The sequence below is a fragment of the Poeciliopsis prolifica genome, unplaced genomic scaffold (genome assembly GCF_027474105.1).
Source record: "Poeciliopsis prolifica strain line A6 unplaced genomic scaffold, Auburn_PproV2 SCAFFOLD031, whole genome shotgun sequence".
Classification (NCBI taxonomy): Eukaryota; Metazoa; Chordata; class Actinopteri; order Cyprinodontiformes; family Poeciliidae; genus Poeciliopsis; species Poeciliopsis prolifica.
Window position 1 is genome coordinate 6,159,314 of NW_026562406.1, and position 17,837 is coordinate 6,177,150.

At 44.2% G+C, this 17,837-nt stretch overlaps 3 protein-coding genes across 6 annotated transcripts in view; 2 read left to right on the plus strand and 1 right to left on the minus strand.

Annotated features, from left to right (window-relative positions):
* The first annotated feature begins 46 nt into the window (after positions 1 to 46).
* On the plus strand, positions 47 to 2,897 carry tmem127 (transmembrane protein 127). The gene is made up of 3 exons (XM_055050893.1): positions 47 to 870; positions 959 to 1,123; positions 1,494 to 2,897. The coding sequence occupies exons 1-3, from the start codon at positions 633 to 635 to the stop codon at positions 1,802 to 1,804; spliced, it is 714 nt and encodes a 237-aa protein (XP_054906868.1). The 5' UTR covers positions 47 to 632; the 3' UTR covers positions 1,805 to 2,897.
* A 1,579-nt stretch (positions 2,898 to 4,476) lies between these two features.
* On the plus strand, positions 4,477 to 9,156 carry gatd3l (glutamine amidotransferase class 1 domain containing 3, like). Its single transcript, XM_055050900.1, has 7 exons — positions 4,477 to 4,699; positions 4,770 to 4,822; positions 4,903 to 5,016; positions 5,134 to 5,265; positions 5,381 to 5,473; positions 8,673 to 8,838; positions 8,936 to 9,156. The coding sequence occupies exons 1-7, from the start codon at positions 4,583 to 4,585 to the stop codon at positions 9,074 to 9,076; spliced, it is 816 nt and encodes a 271-aa protein (XP_054906875.1). The 5' UTR covers positions 4,477 to 4,582; the 3' UTR covers positions 9,077 to 9,156.
* Positions 9,157 to 9,954: 798 nt separating this feature from the next.
* The window catches only part of igsf9b (immunoglobulin superfamily, member 9b), a 30,788-nt gene continuing 22,905 nt past the window's right edge, over positions 9,955 to 17,837 (minus strand). For 2 of the 4 annotated variants that reach the window (XM_055050895.1, XM_055050894.1), the window contains exons 11-22: positions 17,597 to 17,713; positions 17,360 to 17,510; positions 17,139 to 17,250; positions 16,875 to 17,050; positions 16,537 to 16,775; positions 16,367 to 16,451; positions 16,085 to 16,255; positions 15,635 to 15,671; positions 12,243 to 15,527; positions 11,926 to 12,095; positions 11,574 to 11,803; positions 9,955 to 11,290 (exon numbers count right to left, since the gene is read on the minus strand). In XM_055050895.1, coding sequence (XP_054906870.1) covers positions 11,586 to 11,803; positions 11,926 to 12,095; positions 12,243 to 15,527; positions 15,635 to 15,671; positions 16,085 to 16,255; positions 16,367 to 16,451; positions 16,537 to 16,775; positions 16,875 to 17,050; positions 17,139 to 17,250; positions 17,360 to 17,510; positions 17,597 to 17,713 — 4,761 coding nt within the window. In that variant the 3' untranslated portion in view covers positions 9,955 to 11,290; positions 11,574 to 11,585. The remainder of the gene's footprint in view (positions 11,291 to 11,573; positions 11,804 to 11,925; positions 12,096 to 12,242; positions 15,528 to 15,634; positions 15,672 to 16,084; positions 16,256 to 16,366; positions 16,452 to 16,536; positions 16,776 to 16,874; positions 17,051 to 17,138; positions 17,251 to 17,359; positions 17,511 to 17,596; positions 17,714 to 17,837) is intronic. The other 2 variants (XM_055050896.1, XM_055050897.1) reach the window with 2 other exon arrangements.

Sequence of the window (17,837 nt, forward strand, 5' to 3'; positions counted from 1 at the left end):
ATGTATGTGTGTTGTAATTGGCAATCTAATTAGGGCAATTTGTTCACTATTGTGTAAGTGGTTTTGGATGCGTCACCACTAGGTGGCAGCAACCCCTCCTCTTAGACCGGTGCCAACTGCTAACAGGAAGTCAGAATTACAGGAAACCAGCGTAAGCTGTCTTTTGTTTTGTTTTGTGTTTCCTTTTCTGTACTAATAGTAACCGTATGTTTTTATCGGTGTAGGTCTCCTTATCGTGTGTTAGGCTTTATTTGACATTTTTTGTTTGTTTTAGGTTTAGTTTTGTCCTTAGATTTTGTTATATTTGGCGTTGACAAGGAGTTAGCGTACCAGGCTAACAGAAGAGCTAACAGGCCGAGAGGCCATCTGTTCATTGTCTGATCGGCCGCCAGCGTCTTGTTTTATGTAGCGTCCCCATTTTCCCCGGACACATTGTGTGTTACTCATCGAAAGAAAGAGTCCAGAGCCGCTGTCATCCTTTCGTGATCCAAGTTTCCTTGCCTGAACCGGTTTACAGGCCTTACTCTGCCTGCTCTCTCGGGTGGCTCATCCCTTAGCTACAAAAGGATCGCTATAAATAAGGAGTCACTAACGCTGCTGACAACACCAGTTATTTAGGAGACGCAGTAACCATGTATGCTCCACCGGGTTCCACTGTCCCTGGAGGACGGAGACGGAGAGCGGGCACCTCCCTGCCCAAGCAGCCGGAGCGGAGCTTGGTGTCGGCTCTGCCCGGAGCTCTATCCATCACAGCGCTGTGTACGGCTCTGGCTGAACCGGCCTGGCTCCGGGTTCACGGAGGGGCCTGCCCTCGACAGGAGCTGGGGGTCGCGGATGTCTTGGGATACATCGATCCCAAGCTTCTGGATGGTGAGAATGAGCACGTCGCAACCTGTAGCGGAGGCAGCTGTTAATCACTCGGCTGTGTTGTAACTTTTGGACTTCTGCATTTCCACAGATTACTGTATAAACCCACAAATCATCCTGTTGCTGAGAGTCATCGCTGCCTTCTGTTTCCTCGGCATATTATGCAGCCTCACTGCTTTCCTTTTGGACGTGTTTGGACCCAAGCACTCTGCCCTAAAGATCACACGCAGATATGCTTTTGCACATATACTGACAGGTACATATCCTTATTGGTGGAGGTTGTTGTTTTATTACTATTTTGTGTATCAGTAAACAAAGTAAAAGCGGACGATTTGTCAAAAATATCAAATCAGAATATTTTGACGTATAATCATGATTTCTGAGGGTTTTTTTTAATGGTAATATATACAAGGAAAACATATTACCAGAGCATTTAGGAAGAATAATGTTTTTAAACAGTTTTTCATATAATGTGTCATGTTGCAAACCTTAAGTATAGGTGAAATAACTTTAACCCCTGAGGTATAGTCAGAACATTGAAAAGCAAAATTGTTCTTGTCCTTAGGCAACTATTGAATCGAGCAGACCTATTCTGTTACTTTTACTAACCTACTCTCTCCCCTCAGTGCTGCAGTGTGCCACAGTGATTGGGTTTTGCTACTGGACCTCAGAACTGATCTTGGCGCTTCAGCAACAGCACAAAAAGTACCACGGCTCTCTCATATACGTCACCTTCGCCATCAGCTTCTACCTGGTGGCGGGCGCTGGCGGCGCTTCGATCCTCGCCACAGCCGCAAACCTCCTACGCCACTACCCCACGGAGGAGGAGGAGCAGGCCCTGGAGTTGCTCTCGGAGATGGAGGACAGCAGTGAGACTTTTCCTGCCGACTACGACGTTGCCAATCAGTTTCAGCCGCCGCCTGCCTACACGCCCTAATCCAACCAGACTGGCCTTGCGAAAAGAAAAAAAAAAAACGTTTTATTTCCCAGCACAGCTACTTTGCCTGATGTGCACACCAGGCTCAATTTATCAAATGGAAACCTTCGCAAATACTCTCGGCAACGAACGTAACGTGCGCACAAGTCGGTGCATCGATTCCTTGAAAGACAGTGGCTTTGGGTGCATGGAAGCTTTCTTTAGTGGTGGCATCAATTTAAGAGCCTCTTCATACTTAATTCTCACTGCTGAAGTGGTTAGTGATTTGCATGTAAATGGCTTTTAGGGTCTGGTCCTTACATGTAACTATAAGTCATCTGCAAAAAAAAAAATCACTATACGTCGCTCATCACAGGAAACGGAAGAAGTCACTGCAGCCTGATCAGCGCTGTCGTCGAATGTTGTCATCAGCCGTAGTTATAATTGCATTTGGGTGGAGCTTTGATTAAACACCATTGTGATTTTTAATTTGACATATTTGCCACGTGTGTGATTTCTTTCTTCTTTTTTTTTTTCTGATGATGCTTATTTGCAGGAATCCATCAACACTGACGAGATTGTTTTAAACATAAATTTTATACAAAAAAAAAGACCTTATTTATTCTGTCCTGTCTTTTCTCTTGCTTTCTCTCACTATTTTCACCTCTGTTCTAGACGTGACAGAAGCATTTACAAAACTCGTGAGGGAGGGGAGTTTTTCGTGTCTAGGAAACACGGTGTGGATTGCGGGTGCAGAGAAATGGAGGCTCGTTCGGCAGCAAACCTCACAGCTTAGACGCTGGTTATGTCATCATAATTGTGTTTGAGTTTTAAAAAAGAATTTTGTTTGTACTCTGTGATTTCCGTTTGTGACCACTTCAGTATGTGTTTTCCCTGCGTGAGTTCCTCTGACTTTTAGGCCGTGGTTTGGATCTTCCGTGTTCCACGAAAGGTTCCTGCTGACGCTTGAGTTTGTGACTGATGTGGTGATTGTAGTCGGTTGCACATTTGTTCTGTTTCTGCATTTTGTTTTTCACTGTATTTTCTTCATCTTTATGTAAATAGTGATTGTTTATACATGCAGTAAAGTGGCCATAATAAAAGAAATGTCATATTTTGCCTTCTGTTGTTCATCTGTACATTGACAAATTATTTATTTTTTTTTTTTATTCCTGAACCTTCACTGTGAGTTGTCTCCCTCTACAGGTGCATCTCAATAAATTAAAATATCAAACCTTTCCCTGTGATTAAATTGGAAAAAAAAATATTGGTAACATTTTTATTGACGGCTGATATGATAGTCATAAATATGGCTTAATAGCGGTCATGAACATGAAGGAGTCTTTATGAATGTTTTATGACTATTTGCTAAATAATGACACATATTGCTAAAAGTCTACTAAAAGTGCCAACTTTGCATTAAAGTGTCATTATTTACTAAATAATTAAGTTTTAGTTCACTAAAAATCTGGCATTTTTAGTGAACATGGCAGGTGATGTATATTATGACTGTCATTGCAGTCTTATGCACATCCCTTCATATACACTATTACCAAAATGCTTTTATCAAGTGTGTATTTCTTTCAATCATTACTGTCCTTAAACATTTGACTGGATCTTCTCCTTTCCAGTTTTCCTTCACACTCTAATGCCTTGATCTTTAGACAAAATGCACATTTTGCTTTCACCTTAGAAGAGAACCTTGCAGCACTGAGTTCAGTCCTTAGTTCAGGTGAGAAACTCCTGACATCTTTAATTGTTTAACACAACAAGTGTAACAATGTATCACCTCTGTCTTGGCTGCATCTGTGTGCTGTAGCTCCTGAAGTAGTGACTCCACCTACAGACTAGAACTTGTGAACGCTCACTCCGCTCTTGAATTGACTTTGCTTCACAGTCTACTCAAGGCTGCAGTCATCCCTGTTTTTCCTGCGTCATTTGTTGCTACATTTTTTCCTTCCACACAACTTTCCATTAATAGTCTTTGATACAGCCCTCTTATAGTCACTTCGGCAGTGGCTTACCCTCCTTACGGAGTGGGCCAGCTACTGTTTGCTGGACAACTGTCCCTATTTCTATGTAGGCTATAATATTTCAGTACTACTTTTAATAGTTTTATATTCTAACTTAAAAAAACAGAATTTCATTGAATTTCAGGTATTCCTTTATCATAATTATCAAAATTAACAGAAAAAACACGCTTCACCTCAGTGTGTGATGAACTTGTATGGATTTCACATCTTGAATTAAAGTACCGGATTGAATCAAACTTTTCAACAATAGTTTACTGAGATGCAGCTGAACATTTTCACTCCGAAAGCGACTTTTCCACCTGTTGAAGGTATTTCTGGGTTCGCCGTCTAGACTCGACACGGCATTACAAAGCGTAAGAGCCTTATAGCCTAATGGACTTTACAGGACATATGGTATGCCACTATGCCTGTATAATGGAGTTGGACACCGTTTCCTAATCAATGCACTGTATCAAGTGCCAAGCTCTTAATGGGTCAAGATATTAGCCGAAGCTAAAGTTTCACTCCGTGGCTAAATACCTTAAGTTAATCAGAAGAATTAACGAGGTATTAATAGGGAAGGGTGTTCTGGAAAGGAAGAAGTCAAGACGTGAAAAGACAATGGAGCTCAGCTTACGTCTTAACGTCACTCGGCCCCACACTGCTAGTATAAATACAGACATCCTCAGTGAGATCAATATCTACCCTCTCAGAGGTCTTTACAGGCTCCGTGGCAATCTGCTAATCGGGTATTTTCCAGCGGAATCATTGAGACTAAAGCTTAATCATGCTGGCAACCAGGACCTTGCTGTCAAAACAGACTCTGACTGCTGTCTCCCATCAGCCCACCTGCTTCGTTCATCAAGGGGAATATGGCTACTGGGGAAACACCAAAGTTGCTGTGGTAAGTTTGAGCAAATAATACCCTACGAGTGAAAAGAAGTGGACCAACACAGTGAGTCAATATATTCCAGGTTTTCTCGGGATGTGGATGGTGGGATGGAAGCGATGTCCATGAAGGAGTGTAGTGAGTATCCAGGCACATTCTCACCAATCCATGAACTTCCGCCTGTGCAGACATGATGGCTCTAAACCCTTTGTGTGCAGCACCATGTACCACCTGAGCAGGAACGGCGCCCGCTTCCGCATGTTTGCTCCAAATCAGCAGCAAATGCATGTGATGGATCACATGAAGAAGCAGCCTTCCTCGGGCGAGAACCGGTAGGCGCCACACACACCAGACAGTGAACCGACTCGACCTTTCGCACGCACGTGTAACCATTTGACCCGACTCTTCCCACAAGGTAGTATTTTTGATTATATCTGGCCATCAAACAGGAACATGATGATCGAGTCAGCTCGCTTCATTCACGGCCAGGGAAAGAGGCAAATACAGGACCTGTCCACGCTGGACGTCAACAACTTCGACGCCGTCATCTTCCCTGGAGGCCACGGGATCGTTAAGAATCTGTGAGGGGTCACTTGCACACTGGGTTGTGCAAAGAAAAGTCAAATTAGATGCAATGCGGTGCACTCGAGCCTGAAATACTAATGGAAGTGTGAAAAATCTTACTTGTATCTTTAGATCCACTTTTATGAAGGATGGGAAGGACTGCAAGCTGCATAACGACGTGGAAAGAGTGCTTAAAGAGTTCCACCGTTCACGCAAACCTATCGGGTATGTATGCTGTGATCCGTCCTCAGTAATTAGACTCACTGACTTTGAATTAGAAAGTCAGCGAGAAGTACAGAACTATGTTGAACACGAGGCTAAGCTCTGGACTGCCATGGACATCTACCTCCTGTCTTAATTAAAATGCACCAATTTAAATAAACAAAAGATTTAGACAACCTGATAATGGAATTAGGGCACCGCAGGGAGTCACTGGTGACGTTTAGTCAGGCAAATGAAATTAGGTGAGGAAGCTGCGTTGAACGTTTAAGTCAGCGTGGTACAATCTCCTTTTTCTTTTCTGTTGTTGCGAAAGCTTTTTTAGGTACAAAAAAACCCAATGTTGACACTTTCCACAAACTTCCTGTAAAGTTTATTAAGCCAATTAACAAGGCTAATTTCGGCACAACAAAGCCGAAAGCTTCTCAGCGGCCCTTTGTTTACACAAAAAGGAATTTGATCTGCATTTCCCAGAGGATTTGACAAACAGCAATGGCCAGAAGAACAGAAATTGTTCTTCATTAGCAGTTTGAAAGGCAGTCTTTCTTGCACACTGATTTCAGGAGTCTGTTTAGCGGGAGTCTTCACTTGAACTCTCAGTGGATAGAGCAACCAGGGCAAATGACGTAAAAATAGCCTTACTGCTCCTAAGTCCAAACTGGAAGATGTGAAAGCAGGCAAATCCTTTAAAGCGGGGAGGACACAACAAAGGCTCTGACATAAATGCTTCCACTCTAATGGGATTGGGTTAAAACAACAGATTCTGGCCGGAGGGATGAGGTGACGGGCAGACGTCTGCGCTGAGGTCGCGTTGAAAGGTCACTGGGTGCTAGGTGAAGACGGGAGGATTCCATGCATGGAGAATTGTAGGATTACAGGAATTAAAGGAAAGAGTGAAGGAGAATGCTAAGGAGGAGCAGGTAAAAGGACAGTCGCTGCGACAACAGAAGGTTAAATAGTTTGCTGACCTCTGCACCGTAATCCCTACCTATCACAATTAGCGCGCAGAACGAGTTTGAGCCAATGAAGCTCCTGTCTTCAGCAAAATTAAGTGAGTTATAACCAAGAACAGTCATGGCTCAGAGAAGTTTGGTGTTGACTTGGTGATTGCTTTCTCCTTTAGCAGACAAAAGCCTGGTGATTTTCAGATGCATGTTGTTCTTTGTTCATTCTGTTGATCACTTTTACATCTCAACAAGTGTTGTCCCCTACAGTCGACTCTTCTCTTAATCGATTATGTAGAAGTCTACACAAACTTGCTCATTAATTTTACCACAACCTGCTAAAATGAGTCAAGTTGCCGTGTGCTGAATGTGAAGAGATCAGGATGCTACGTTATGCATAATCCTAAGTCATTAAATACAAGGCAACTGGACTGTGTCCAGTGCTTAGGACTCTTGTGTCCTTAGTGACCAAGAATCTATTCACTGGCAGACTAGGAATGCCCACACTTTCTGTCTTCTATAGCCACCATCCTGCAACTTCCAGACACATTCACAGTTGTATAATCAGCACTCACTCAGCTTTACAGAGGCTTGGTAAAGAGCAATTTATAAGTGTTTTCAAGAAGAGATGCAGCTCAACCCACCTGGTGTGGACTGAGATTCTCAGTCTAAATCGTACTGTTGCACTACAAAGTACAGACTTTCATCATTCATAAAGTAAATCACTGCAACAAAACTGCGGGACCCATTCTGGTTTCACAGGCATGGCCATGCGCTGTGCGGACTTTTCTTACGGTCAGGTGAGAGGTGGCATGAGGTATTAGTCGAAGGTGGGAAGATCCCCAGATGAAGGAGATTTGGGATTATCGGAATTACTGGGAAGAGCGGAGCTGGATGCGGAAGAAGAGGTGAAGAAACGGTCACGGTGACAACTGAGGATTGAGGGTAGTCCCGACCTCTATCCTGGTTCCAAAGTTTAAAACAAAAAGAACAAAATTGTTTCTGAACACCATTTAATGGAGTTCTCCATGTTTCCAGTATAAATATGGTGAACTCCAGAAAGTGAAAGTAAAACATTTGACATGTGCCAGTCGGCTGCAGAGGACTGCTTTTTCCATCGGTTGGTTTTGTGGGAGCCGGTGCTTAAAAGAGTATTTTTATTTATCCGAAAAACAAATGAGCTGTGCCAGTTAGATGTTCAGATACTCTCATCACTGGCTTATATGGAATTAATTTTGCACTTTTGATGAAGCGTTTGAATTTGTCTCGTTTTAGGGTGGTATGATAACATAACAATGCAACTTTCAATTCATTTTAAAAACAACAATTGGGCACAAAAAATTTAGATTTACTACTGATTTTCAAAATTAGACATGCAGGTGAAATGCATTCATACACCCATACTAATATTTTAGCTACCAATAAGGATCTGGACTGGCCCCAAATATGTTTAAAAGCTGCATCTATACAAAGAAAAAAAGTCATTTCTCCCAAAAAGAGTCATAAAATATCTAACCAAAACCTTGATGATGGCTGCAAGAGGTCTGTAGTGGTTCAGCTGGGACTTTTATCCAAATATTACTGCAGTAAATCCCTACTTCTAAAATTCGTACTGGTTTTATATGTTGCAATTTTCAGTTCATCCCCAAAAAAGAGGATCACTTCAAATTAGGTTTTCAGTTCAGTTCAATGTACTCATATAGTATGGATTTAGAACAAATGTTATCTGAAGGCATTTTACAAATCCAAAAAAATCCAGGAATACATACAGAAATAGACAATCTATGAAATCCAGTCTGATGCAGACATTTAAAGCCTTTATGCACTTGGCACATTTCATGCAACTTGGTGTAAAACTGAGTGCTTTACAAAGGTTAAAAATATACAAACCCCACGAGAAGCATCAGATTTACTGTCATCTGATATAAGACGGAGCTTGATCATTAAGAACTTTATTTGTAAGAGGGATCATTTAAAATTGCATTCTGTAATTAGCAGGTTGTCAATAAAGGTAAAAATTGGAGAAATTTGATCTCACCCTTTAATTCTTCAGATCTCTCCCTTTGGATAAGCTGGAGGCTTGAAACTGCGTCGAAATCAAGACTTTGTGGAAGCCAAACGCTCCTGCCGATAAAGAGTTGTAGTTTTTCTTCGACAAAAATATATTCTTCTACGTCTCTAACATGTCAGTAACCTTTGACCTCGAGAACAGGAGATGATCAGTGCATTAAAGCGGTGAAAGACCTCTGCCTCTGTTCCAGCCTGGCCAGCATGGCTCCTGTGCTGGCCTGCCGCGTGTTGCCCAGCATCGAGGTGACCATGGGCTACGAGCGGGACGAGAGCAGCCGCTGGGGAAACTGGCCTCAAACCAACATGGTGCAGGCTGTGAAGGGAATGGGCGCTCGCCACGTCGTCCGTGAGCCATACATATCCTTTCAGAGATCTGTAAAGTCAAGCGAAAGCCTGTTCGCCTTCATCGTTGACGTCACTCCTCCGCTGCTTTGACCTTAACCGTTTCTCTCACGAAGCCTATGTGGACGAGAAGAACAAAGTGGTCAGCACTCCGTCCTTCATGTGGGAGACGGATTATCACTATCACTATATATTCGACGGCGTTGGAAATATGGTCAAACATGTGATGCGTCTCTCCTCCAAGAAAGAGTAATACTGAATGCCCAGCATTCACCTCCATACTGTGATGAAACCTTACCTGAAATAATAAAGCTGCTCTAGTTGAAATGCAAACTTTGTGCAATTGGTGGTTAAAGGCTCTTCTGGATAAACGCTATGAACGCTATGAACGTGTGTCAGTGAAGCAGACGTGGACGATTACTTTCTCACATAAGATAAGGATGGTGTGTATGTTTCCTTTCTTAAGTAAGGAAATTGTTATCTTAAATCTGAATATTAGTTTTGTTTCTTAGCAGTGCGCAACAGAAAGAGAGTAACAGCATAATAATGGCCAACAGAAGTCAATCACAATTAAAACGGCTCAACAGCGCCACCTGGCAACTTTCAAAGTACCATCCGCATTGTTTGACCTTACTTAATCAGAGACATTAAATTTGGTACACTTGTAGAGCTCCCCAAGACACACAGAAAATTAATGTCATAGTGCAAGTCAAACAGGAAGTCGGCCATTTTGGATTGAAGTACCGATTTTGACTGTTTACAGCCTTCGCATTTGATTTCGATTGATCGGCTTCAAACTTGGGCAGTCTGTTCATAAGGCATGGCCGATTAAAAGTTATCAAAATGGTGAGTTTTCGTGCATGCTGAAGGAGGGTTGCCAAGTTTGCCTACTCGCCATGAAACACAAAACTGTAATACAAACTGTAATATCTCCTACAGAAAAACTCACAGAGACACCAAACTTTCAGTGATTGATCATCATCAGGTGTCCTACAATACTCAGCTGCAAGAGCCATTCAAGACTGCTTGCAGCGTTAATTCATATCAAAGCCACGAAATATATTTTATTCTCTGTCAGAGTAACAGCAGCAAAGTCACCGGTTTAAAAAAAAACAACAACACATTGACATCTCTTGAGTCTGCTACGTTCAGAATATAACAATTTATTCATTTACAAACATATAAAAATGACAAAAACAAGTAACAAGATATAAAATTTTCCTCTTTTGTACAAGACCTCCAAAGCCATCCTCAGGAATGCAAACTCACGCCGAATGTGGGTTTTCATCTTGGAAACTGAAGTAAAAACAATAAAAAGGCTCACTCTTCCCCAAAGCGCAGCTACAACATATTTTAAATTGTTTTGTCAGGTAACGTACAAAAACAGCTCGATTTTCTTGAGCAAAGAAAACAATACAAACACAGCAGGAAAATGGGCACACAATTCATAACAGACTCGCAGTTCAGATACAGAATCAGAAGTCAATGAAATATTCACAGTGCTGCCTTCACATCAGGGATGTGAATTGTAAACATTGTTGCATATCGTTACTCATCTCAATAAATACACAGACATATTCACAACGAGGAACAAAACGTGTTTGATGCTTTTTAACTGTTCTTCTTGTATCTCAGCCGTCCTTTCAGTACCGACCAAAAATAAGGCAAAATATCATCTTCCCCGGTAAAGTCGCACTTTTTCAGGTGGAGCCAAGTAAGATTTTCTCAACTGAAGGGAGTGATGGGAATGAATGCATAACAATACAGCAGGACTTATTCACAATAAACTATGCATATGAACATTTATACACTTTGAACAAAATACTGTGAGGTTAATAGGTCGCAGAGTGGGGATGATTCCAGGCAATCAGTGGCTAAATTGCAGACACATACTCAGCTTCTAAGTACATAGATGTTGGGAATTTTGGGTCAAATTTGTTAGTTACCTAACAGTAATTTGTTATTTACTGCGTCTTTAATCAATATAGACATGGAGGGCACAACTAGCACCAGTTATTCGCAGGCACCGATACAGATAAAGATATCTCAGAGAGATGTTGTCTACTCACCTACAGACACGTTGGAAGCATCTTTTATTGTCACTACGAGGGAGACTTGGATTCTAAAAACTTTCAATGCATCTATCATTTTGTCGCCGACCGCTGCTATCACAAAGCAGGTCCTTCTCGCCTTGAGCTGTGACCATTATCTAAAAGCATTTCATCTCTTCACTTTACCCGATTGTCACATTTCCACAATGAAAAAGCACACTGGAACCAAATCGAACAGCAAAACGAGCCTGAAAAAAGCTGAGGATGTCTTGCAAAACAGAGCAGTACAGTCTCCTGAAGCTGCAGCAACACGAGATTGAAGCCGTTAAAGTAGAATGAAATGTTTCCGATGTTTAGGACCATGGTGCTGCTGTCTTTTCAGTAGAACTGCTGTTTGTTTTTTGTCTTTGATGCATCTGAAGAAGAGAAAGAAAAAGAGAGCAGAACGTTAGACAAATATGTGGCCTTTCGTCTACGTTGGTGTGTTGGTCTAGCTCTAACGTCGTGCAGGTCTATCAAATAAAATTAAAAGTCATTCCGGTCTTTGCAATGTGACAAAATATGAAAATATTAATGGGGAATTAATACTTTTACACTATAGCTACCACATGCAGGCAGCAAAAGGAATTAAGCAGGTGAGCAGTGAGAGGAGGAAAGATGAGGGAAGAAAAGGTTTGAGGATCAGGCAGAGTAACGGACCGAGTTCAGCTGCTAGAGCAGCGCTGAGCTGGAGTCAGAGTCCGAATCATGGCTGGGGTGGAAGCAGGGTTCCCGGGTACAGGCGGATTCCTGAGCCCGCCTGTACTCTTGGTACTCCAGGCGCAGGGCGTTGAAGCGAGCCTCACTGAGCGAGCGAGGAGGGATGACAGGGGGAGATGGGCCTGGGGGGGTCATCAGGAGAGGCATGGATGGAAATGTCATGGGATGAACTAACAAAAAAAATCATAGCACTGGGACAATAAGGTGAACACATGCAGCGCTGTCACATTAAGCTCACTAATAATCACACATGCAGCAATAATCAAAACTCAAACATAAATGAAATAATCACCTGTCTGTCGCTGATCCCGGAGGCCACCAGTCTGGTCCGATCCCGTCTCCCTCCTGCCTCTCTGAAAACCAGCGCGACACTGGCCAGACCTGGTGGCCTCCAGGACCTCGGAGTCCAAACAGGCATCAGCGGAGTCCCACTCATAACTTTCATCTACTGACGTGTTCCTTCTAATGAGAGACACAAGAAAGTGGTCAGAAAACACAGTAAAACACAAACGTCTCACGATAAGTGTCATTTTGGCAACAGTAAATGAATCCATCTGAAGAGAGGATGCTCCACATCGTCAGTCAATCCAGTTGGTGGCAGTCTTTCACCTTTTCACTCTCCTCTCGGCCAGCTCCTTGTCAGCTCTGTGGCGTTCATGTTCCTCTGTGGTTTCTGGGGAGCTGAGCAGGGTGGGAGTGACAGACAGGGACTGTCTAAAGAGACCAGCGCTGCCTCTTCCGCTGCTCTGACTGGCATAACTGGCCCTGCCACCGTCCCTGAACTCAGCATCTCCGCTCCTCCCCACCATCCTGTCTGGATGTCTGTAGCCATCTCCTTCTCTGGGTGGGAAGGCGGAGTAATAAGGCGAAGGCCAGCTGATGCCCCGGGGCAAGTAGGACCTTGGAGGGCCTCTTCTGGAGTCTGAGTGTCTCAAGCCGTCCCCTCTGGGATCCGGCCAATGCTGGTAGTATGGTGGAGAGTTAGAGGTCAGCATGGGGATAAACTGAGGCTGGACAGACCTCAGCGTGTCTTCAAAAGAGGGGGACCATCTGGAGGACTCAGGGAAAATGGCAGCTTGGCGTCGTGGATCTGAGGGCTCAAGCATTGGGGACATTGAGGTTTGTGTGGGTGGGTACAAAGGAGTGAGGTAGGAAGGACTAGCTAAAGACCTTTGTGTGTGGTGGGGCCTCTCTAAGCTCCCCATGCTGGGACGCCGGAATGGGATGTATTCTCTCCAGCCGGGCCCCGGTCTGGGGAGGGAAGGCGGCGTGCGGCCCAGACTGTAGGACTTCACCCTCACATCCGGGTTTGGGAACTCGTCCCAGTAACATTTCTCAGAAATATATGGTCTTGGGCTTTCAAAGTGCTCCCACCTCTGTGAGCCTAAGCTAATGGATTTCTTAAGGTAAGGGCGAGGCTGAGCCACACCAGAGAGAGTCCTGCAGGGACCAAGGCTTAAGGATTTCTTCAGAAATGGCACAGGGGCTTGAGTTATTCGAGACACTATTTTATTAGTCCTGCTTCCCTGAGAAGCTTGTCTTTGGGACTGTTCTGACAAAAACTCATCACTGTCTGCACAACTCTGAGAATGCTTCGACACAATGTCTGCCATGCCTTTAGCTGCATTGAACAACGTATGAGCCGACCTGGACCCAAGTCTGGATTCAGGTCTGCTGGTGCAAATATTTCCTGCTCGAATTCTTGTTTTCTCGTCATAGAGCTCCTTGCTTGTTTTTTCTGGACCTGATGAGGACGGCCTTGGGTCATCAGGAAATCTCACTCTGGCTGTCACTTGAGGAGAACGTCTATTTCCTTGTCCTTTGTAAGCATTGAAGCGAGAGTCCGCAGAACCCGGAGGATCACCTTGTTTCTGACTTGACAGAGTTTGTGGGTTTTCCTGAACATGAACTTCCCAGTTTCTAGGTACTACATCAGGTTTCGCCACAACAGATTCTTCCTTGGGTGTTTGTTTTGTTGTGTCATCGGTCACCTGACCCTCTTCCACAGGCTCGTCCACGCTCATTTCAATGAAACCTGGAAGACTCAGGTATTCAAGGATTGCACTTGTCTGGTGTGGGGAAGTCTTAGGGGACGGCGCTGCAGGCTTGGCCTTGAAGGAGTCGGACATTCTGGGGACTAAAAACTGAGACTGGTCACTCTCGACCTCTTCAACAAGAGTTAAGGTTGATATAGGACTAGGACTGTCAGGGAACAAACACTTGTCGCTTCTCCTGGAGCGTGTTCGGACACTTTCCTTCTCTAAGTCGGAGTAAAACCCTGAAACGCGCTGGTCATCGTAGTCCTGAGTCTCTCTGTCTTTGGACTTAGTTCCTACTTTATGATGATCGTACAGCAAGGTTGAAGAACTACTAGGACTGGGGTCCCTCGTAGTTTTGTGACCCATATCTGCAGTTCTCTCAGTCTGGTTATGCTGTACAGAATCTGAACTTTCAGGTCTCACTGTGTTGGGCAAATCCTGTAGTTGAGTCTCTAATGGACTCCTTGATTTAGAAACAACACTTAACTCCTGTGTCTCCTTCACTGTGTTCTGCTCTGTGCCAGACTTGGTACACGCCTCTGTGTTTTTGTGAAGATTTGATGACTTAGCTGTATCTAGTGTGACATCACAGGAGAGCATGGGGAGTGACGTATTCTGGGTGACCGGCGAGCTTGATGAATCTAAAGCAAGAGACACCTCTGTGGCTTCCCTAGATGAGATAAGTGAAGTAGCCTCACAGGGAGTTTGAACAGGGATTAGGTTAGTGACGGATGTGACAGGGCTAACGTCCCATTGTATGCGAGGTGTGGGGAGCCTGTCCAGCGGACTGCTAGTGTTGCCAAAGTAGCATGCTCTCCTATAGTCAGAAACCCGACTTGTCACGCCAGTGGGCCTGTACTTCTGTCTGATTGTAACTTCTTGAGGTTTCCACACAGGTTCTTCCACTGATTCAGCCTCACCCCTTTGAGGATGTTCTGTTGTGCTACATGGAGAGGGTGCGTCCCTCACTCGACTGCGATGTCTTTGATCCATTGCGAAATTCCTTAGCTCCCTCTCAATCTCTTCCCTCTCCTTTGCCAATTGGACACACTTGTTAACGCTGTCCCTCTCCAGCTCACTCTCTAGCTGGGAGACCAGGGTGCTGTTGTCAGTCAGGTGGCTTTCCATTGATCGGTAGCCTCCATGATGGAGTCTGTCTCTTTCCAGCAGCCTTGTTCTCCTTCCCAAACTGGAGAACAGGTCTTCAGTGTTGCCCCGCGTGCGGTACCTATGTAGGGAATCGCTGGGCTTTCTTTCACTGCTGTCAGAGTAAAAACTGGCTCTTTCCAAAAGAGTCTCTGAGCCTTGCTCGTCATCAGAGTAAAAGCAGCCATGTCGGGAGAAGTTTCTTGCCATGGCTCGTACCCTGCCAGGGGATGCAGGAGGTCGGCTTAACTCTGGGACATCCACCGTAAGCGGAGAGTCCTTCCTCTCGTCCTTCTCTGAGCTCAAAATGCTTGATTTTGGAGAATCCCTGATTGACGTCCTGTTGCTCCCTGACCCGTGAACGCTTCCATTAACTTGCAGGACATCCTTCTTTATATTTTTAGTGGAAGGACTTGAACCTTCTGGCAGCGGCTGAACAATGAAGCGTCCGTCTGGACCTCGGGAAATGGACTCCAGAGCAGTTGGCGAAGGCGCCTGAGAACCTAGATGACTCTCAAAGAGGGTGTAATGAGGGGGCGGAGATGAGTTGGACAAAAGCTGTTTCCGCTGATCGTGGTATTCCCCACGGCTGCCTTTGTCAAACGAAGAGCGATCAGACTGTGATGACGAGGAGTTGGGAAAGAAGGGAAGAGTAGGACACAGTTTAAACTTGAGGACACTGTCCGGGCTGCGTGAAGGTGATCGCGTGCTGGAGAAAACAAAGAAGAATAGATCCAAACATTAGGGATGGAGACTATAACATGTTAGAAAGGGAAAATTGAAGGAAATGTGCATGAACCTTATCCGGACACTTACTGTTGAGATGGGCTCTTCTGAAAGGCAGCTGGCAGATCTAAATGAAAAAAGCAGGAGAAAAATATTTTAATTACGTATTTTATTGTGCAAAGAACAAAACGTTAGGGACAGAATTTTTATGAAACCTAAAAATAGCATAAAATGAACACTTTAGGGCCTTTTGATCAGGTTTTCCAGCAAGTAGAGCACAATTTTCAGACAAAATAGTGTTTTGAATCAACCAATTGGAAGATCAGTTTATCCTGTTCATCAGCTGATTTGATAAATTACCAAATAAATCTAATCACCAGACTTTCCTACAGTTATGTGTGCCTTGTTGTGGACATTGTGTGATGCAATGATGCCCGAGTTTGTTGCTCAAAGCAAGTCAGTCATTCTTCTTCAGCATCTTTTGGCTGCATCTTAGATGTGTTGTGAAAGACCTTTCTCTTTAACACGTTTATGTTTTACCTTGTCTCCTCTTTCTGCGTCTCTGCCGTCTCCTGTTGCTCATGTAGCATGCCGTCACCAGTGAGAGGATGATTGCAAGAAGAAGAAAGCACGCTCCCCCTATCACACCAGCCATCAGTGGTTCAGGGATGACTTCTAAGAAACTAGGACGAAGTGGGTAAATTTCCATTCCTGCAATCAAACCAAAATCAATAATTTAACTTCTGTGTTTAATAAATAAATGCAGTGAATATCCAGTAATATTTATGTCACTTTCAATAATAATTAAGAACAAAAACATACCAGTTGTGGAAACACTCACAGACTCGCTCGGTTCACTCAGGACTTTGTTGCTGCGTGACATCAGCCTCAAATCATACAAGGAGTCCTGAGTAAGAGACATATTGTGTATTGGACTATTTAACATATATTCTCCCAGTTTGTTTTATTACTAGTAAAAGAAAAACAATTACCCTTAGCAGTCCTTGCACAAGTACTTCGCTCCGATTGGCATGGATGTTGCTGCCAATGATGATCCACTGACCCTGATCTCTGCGGGCCTGGAGGACAAAACCAGTCAACGGGGAGAGGGGAGCCTCGGGAGGCTGCCACTGCAGGAGAACGCCTCGGCCGGTCCGGTTAGCTGACAGCAACGTGGGAGGTTCAAGGGCCGGGAGACCCGTGGGGGTTTTAGGCAGCTCTGTTGGCACAGCTGAAAGGACAAGAAGTGTTCATAGGTGATCTCTTTCCAAAAGCAAAATGATGCTTTTAGAAAGAGGAGGCTGGAAGGAGGGCAAACCAAGGAACAAACCTTTTGTCCGTATTGATACAATTTCACTAAAAGGTCCTGAGCCGAGTTTATTCTGAGGTAGGACGCTGAACTGATAGCCGGTGCCTGCGAGTAACCCAGTCACAAGCAGGTAGTTTTTGGATGTTGGCACAGGCAAAGACGCCCATTCATGCTTCCCCCTGGATGTTTGCTTGACCCTTTAAAGGGTAAAATCAAAGTATGTAAATAGCTTCAGTTGTTGATAGCAGAAAATCTTTTATCCTGGGTGTGTTTTATAATACTGACCACACAGTGAATTTCTGGGTAAATCCACCATCAAAACCTGGGACCCAGGACACGTTGGCCTGGTTCATCTCTGTGGTAATGCTCACCGAGGACACAGCATGAGGACTGGTGCCTGAGCAACAGACAGTTTGAAATCTATACCGTTAACAATGCACACATCATATATCATTATATCTATTTGCAGATTACATGTCCATTACAGAAAATGCCGATGCACTCACCAAGTGCAAAAACTACAGTGCCTGCACTGACAGTCGCCACACGATTGGTGGCCAAACACTCCCAGCCGCCATGGTGGTCTTTGCTCAGGGGCTGCAGCAAGAGGGATCCGTTAGATAGCACCATGTACGGTGAGCGAGGACTAGGGCCAATCTGTCGAGAAGAGCATCAGAAAGTTCATGTAAGGGATTCATCAGACTTGGCCAAGGCACCAGAAAAAGCAGAATTTGTTTCTGTACCTTGCTCCAGGTTACATTTGGAGCGGGATCTCCACTGGCTTCACAGGGGATGATCAATTCTCGGCCGACCTCCTGGAGATACTCCGGCAGGGGGGGAACTCGAAATGATGGGGGGTCCTGGAAAAGTGACACTCTTTTGACTTCTGCACATCTAAATACATTTTAATATTTGTACATTTAAGACCCTGAGAGGTACTTGTTATATGAGGTTTAAGAATCACAAATCTAAACCCAATAAAGA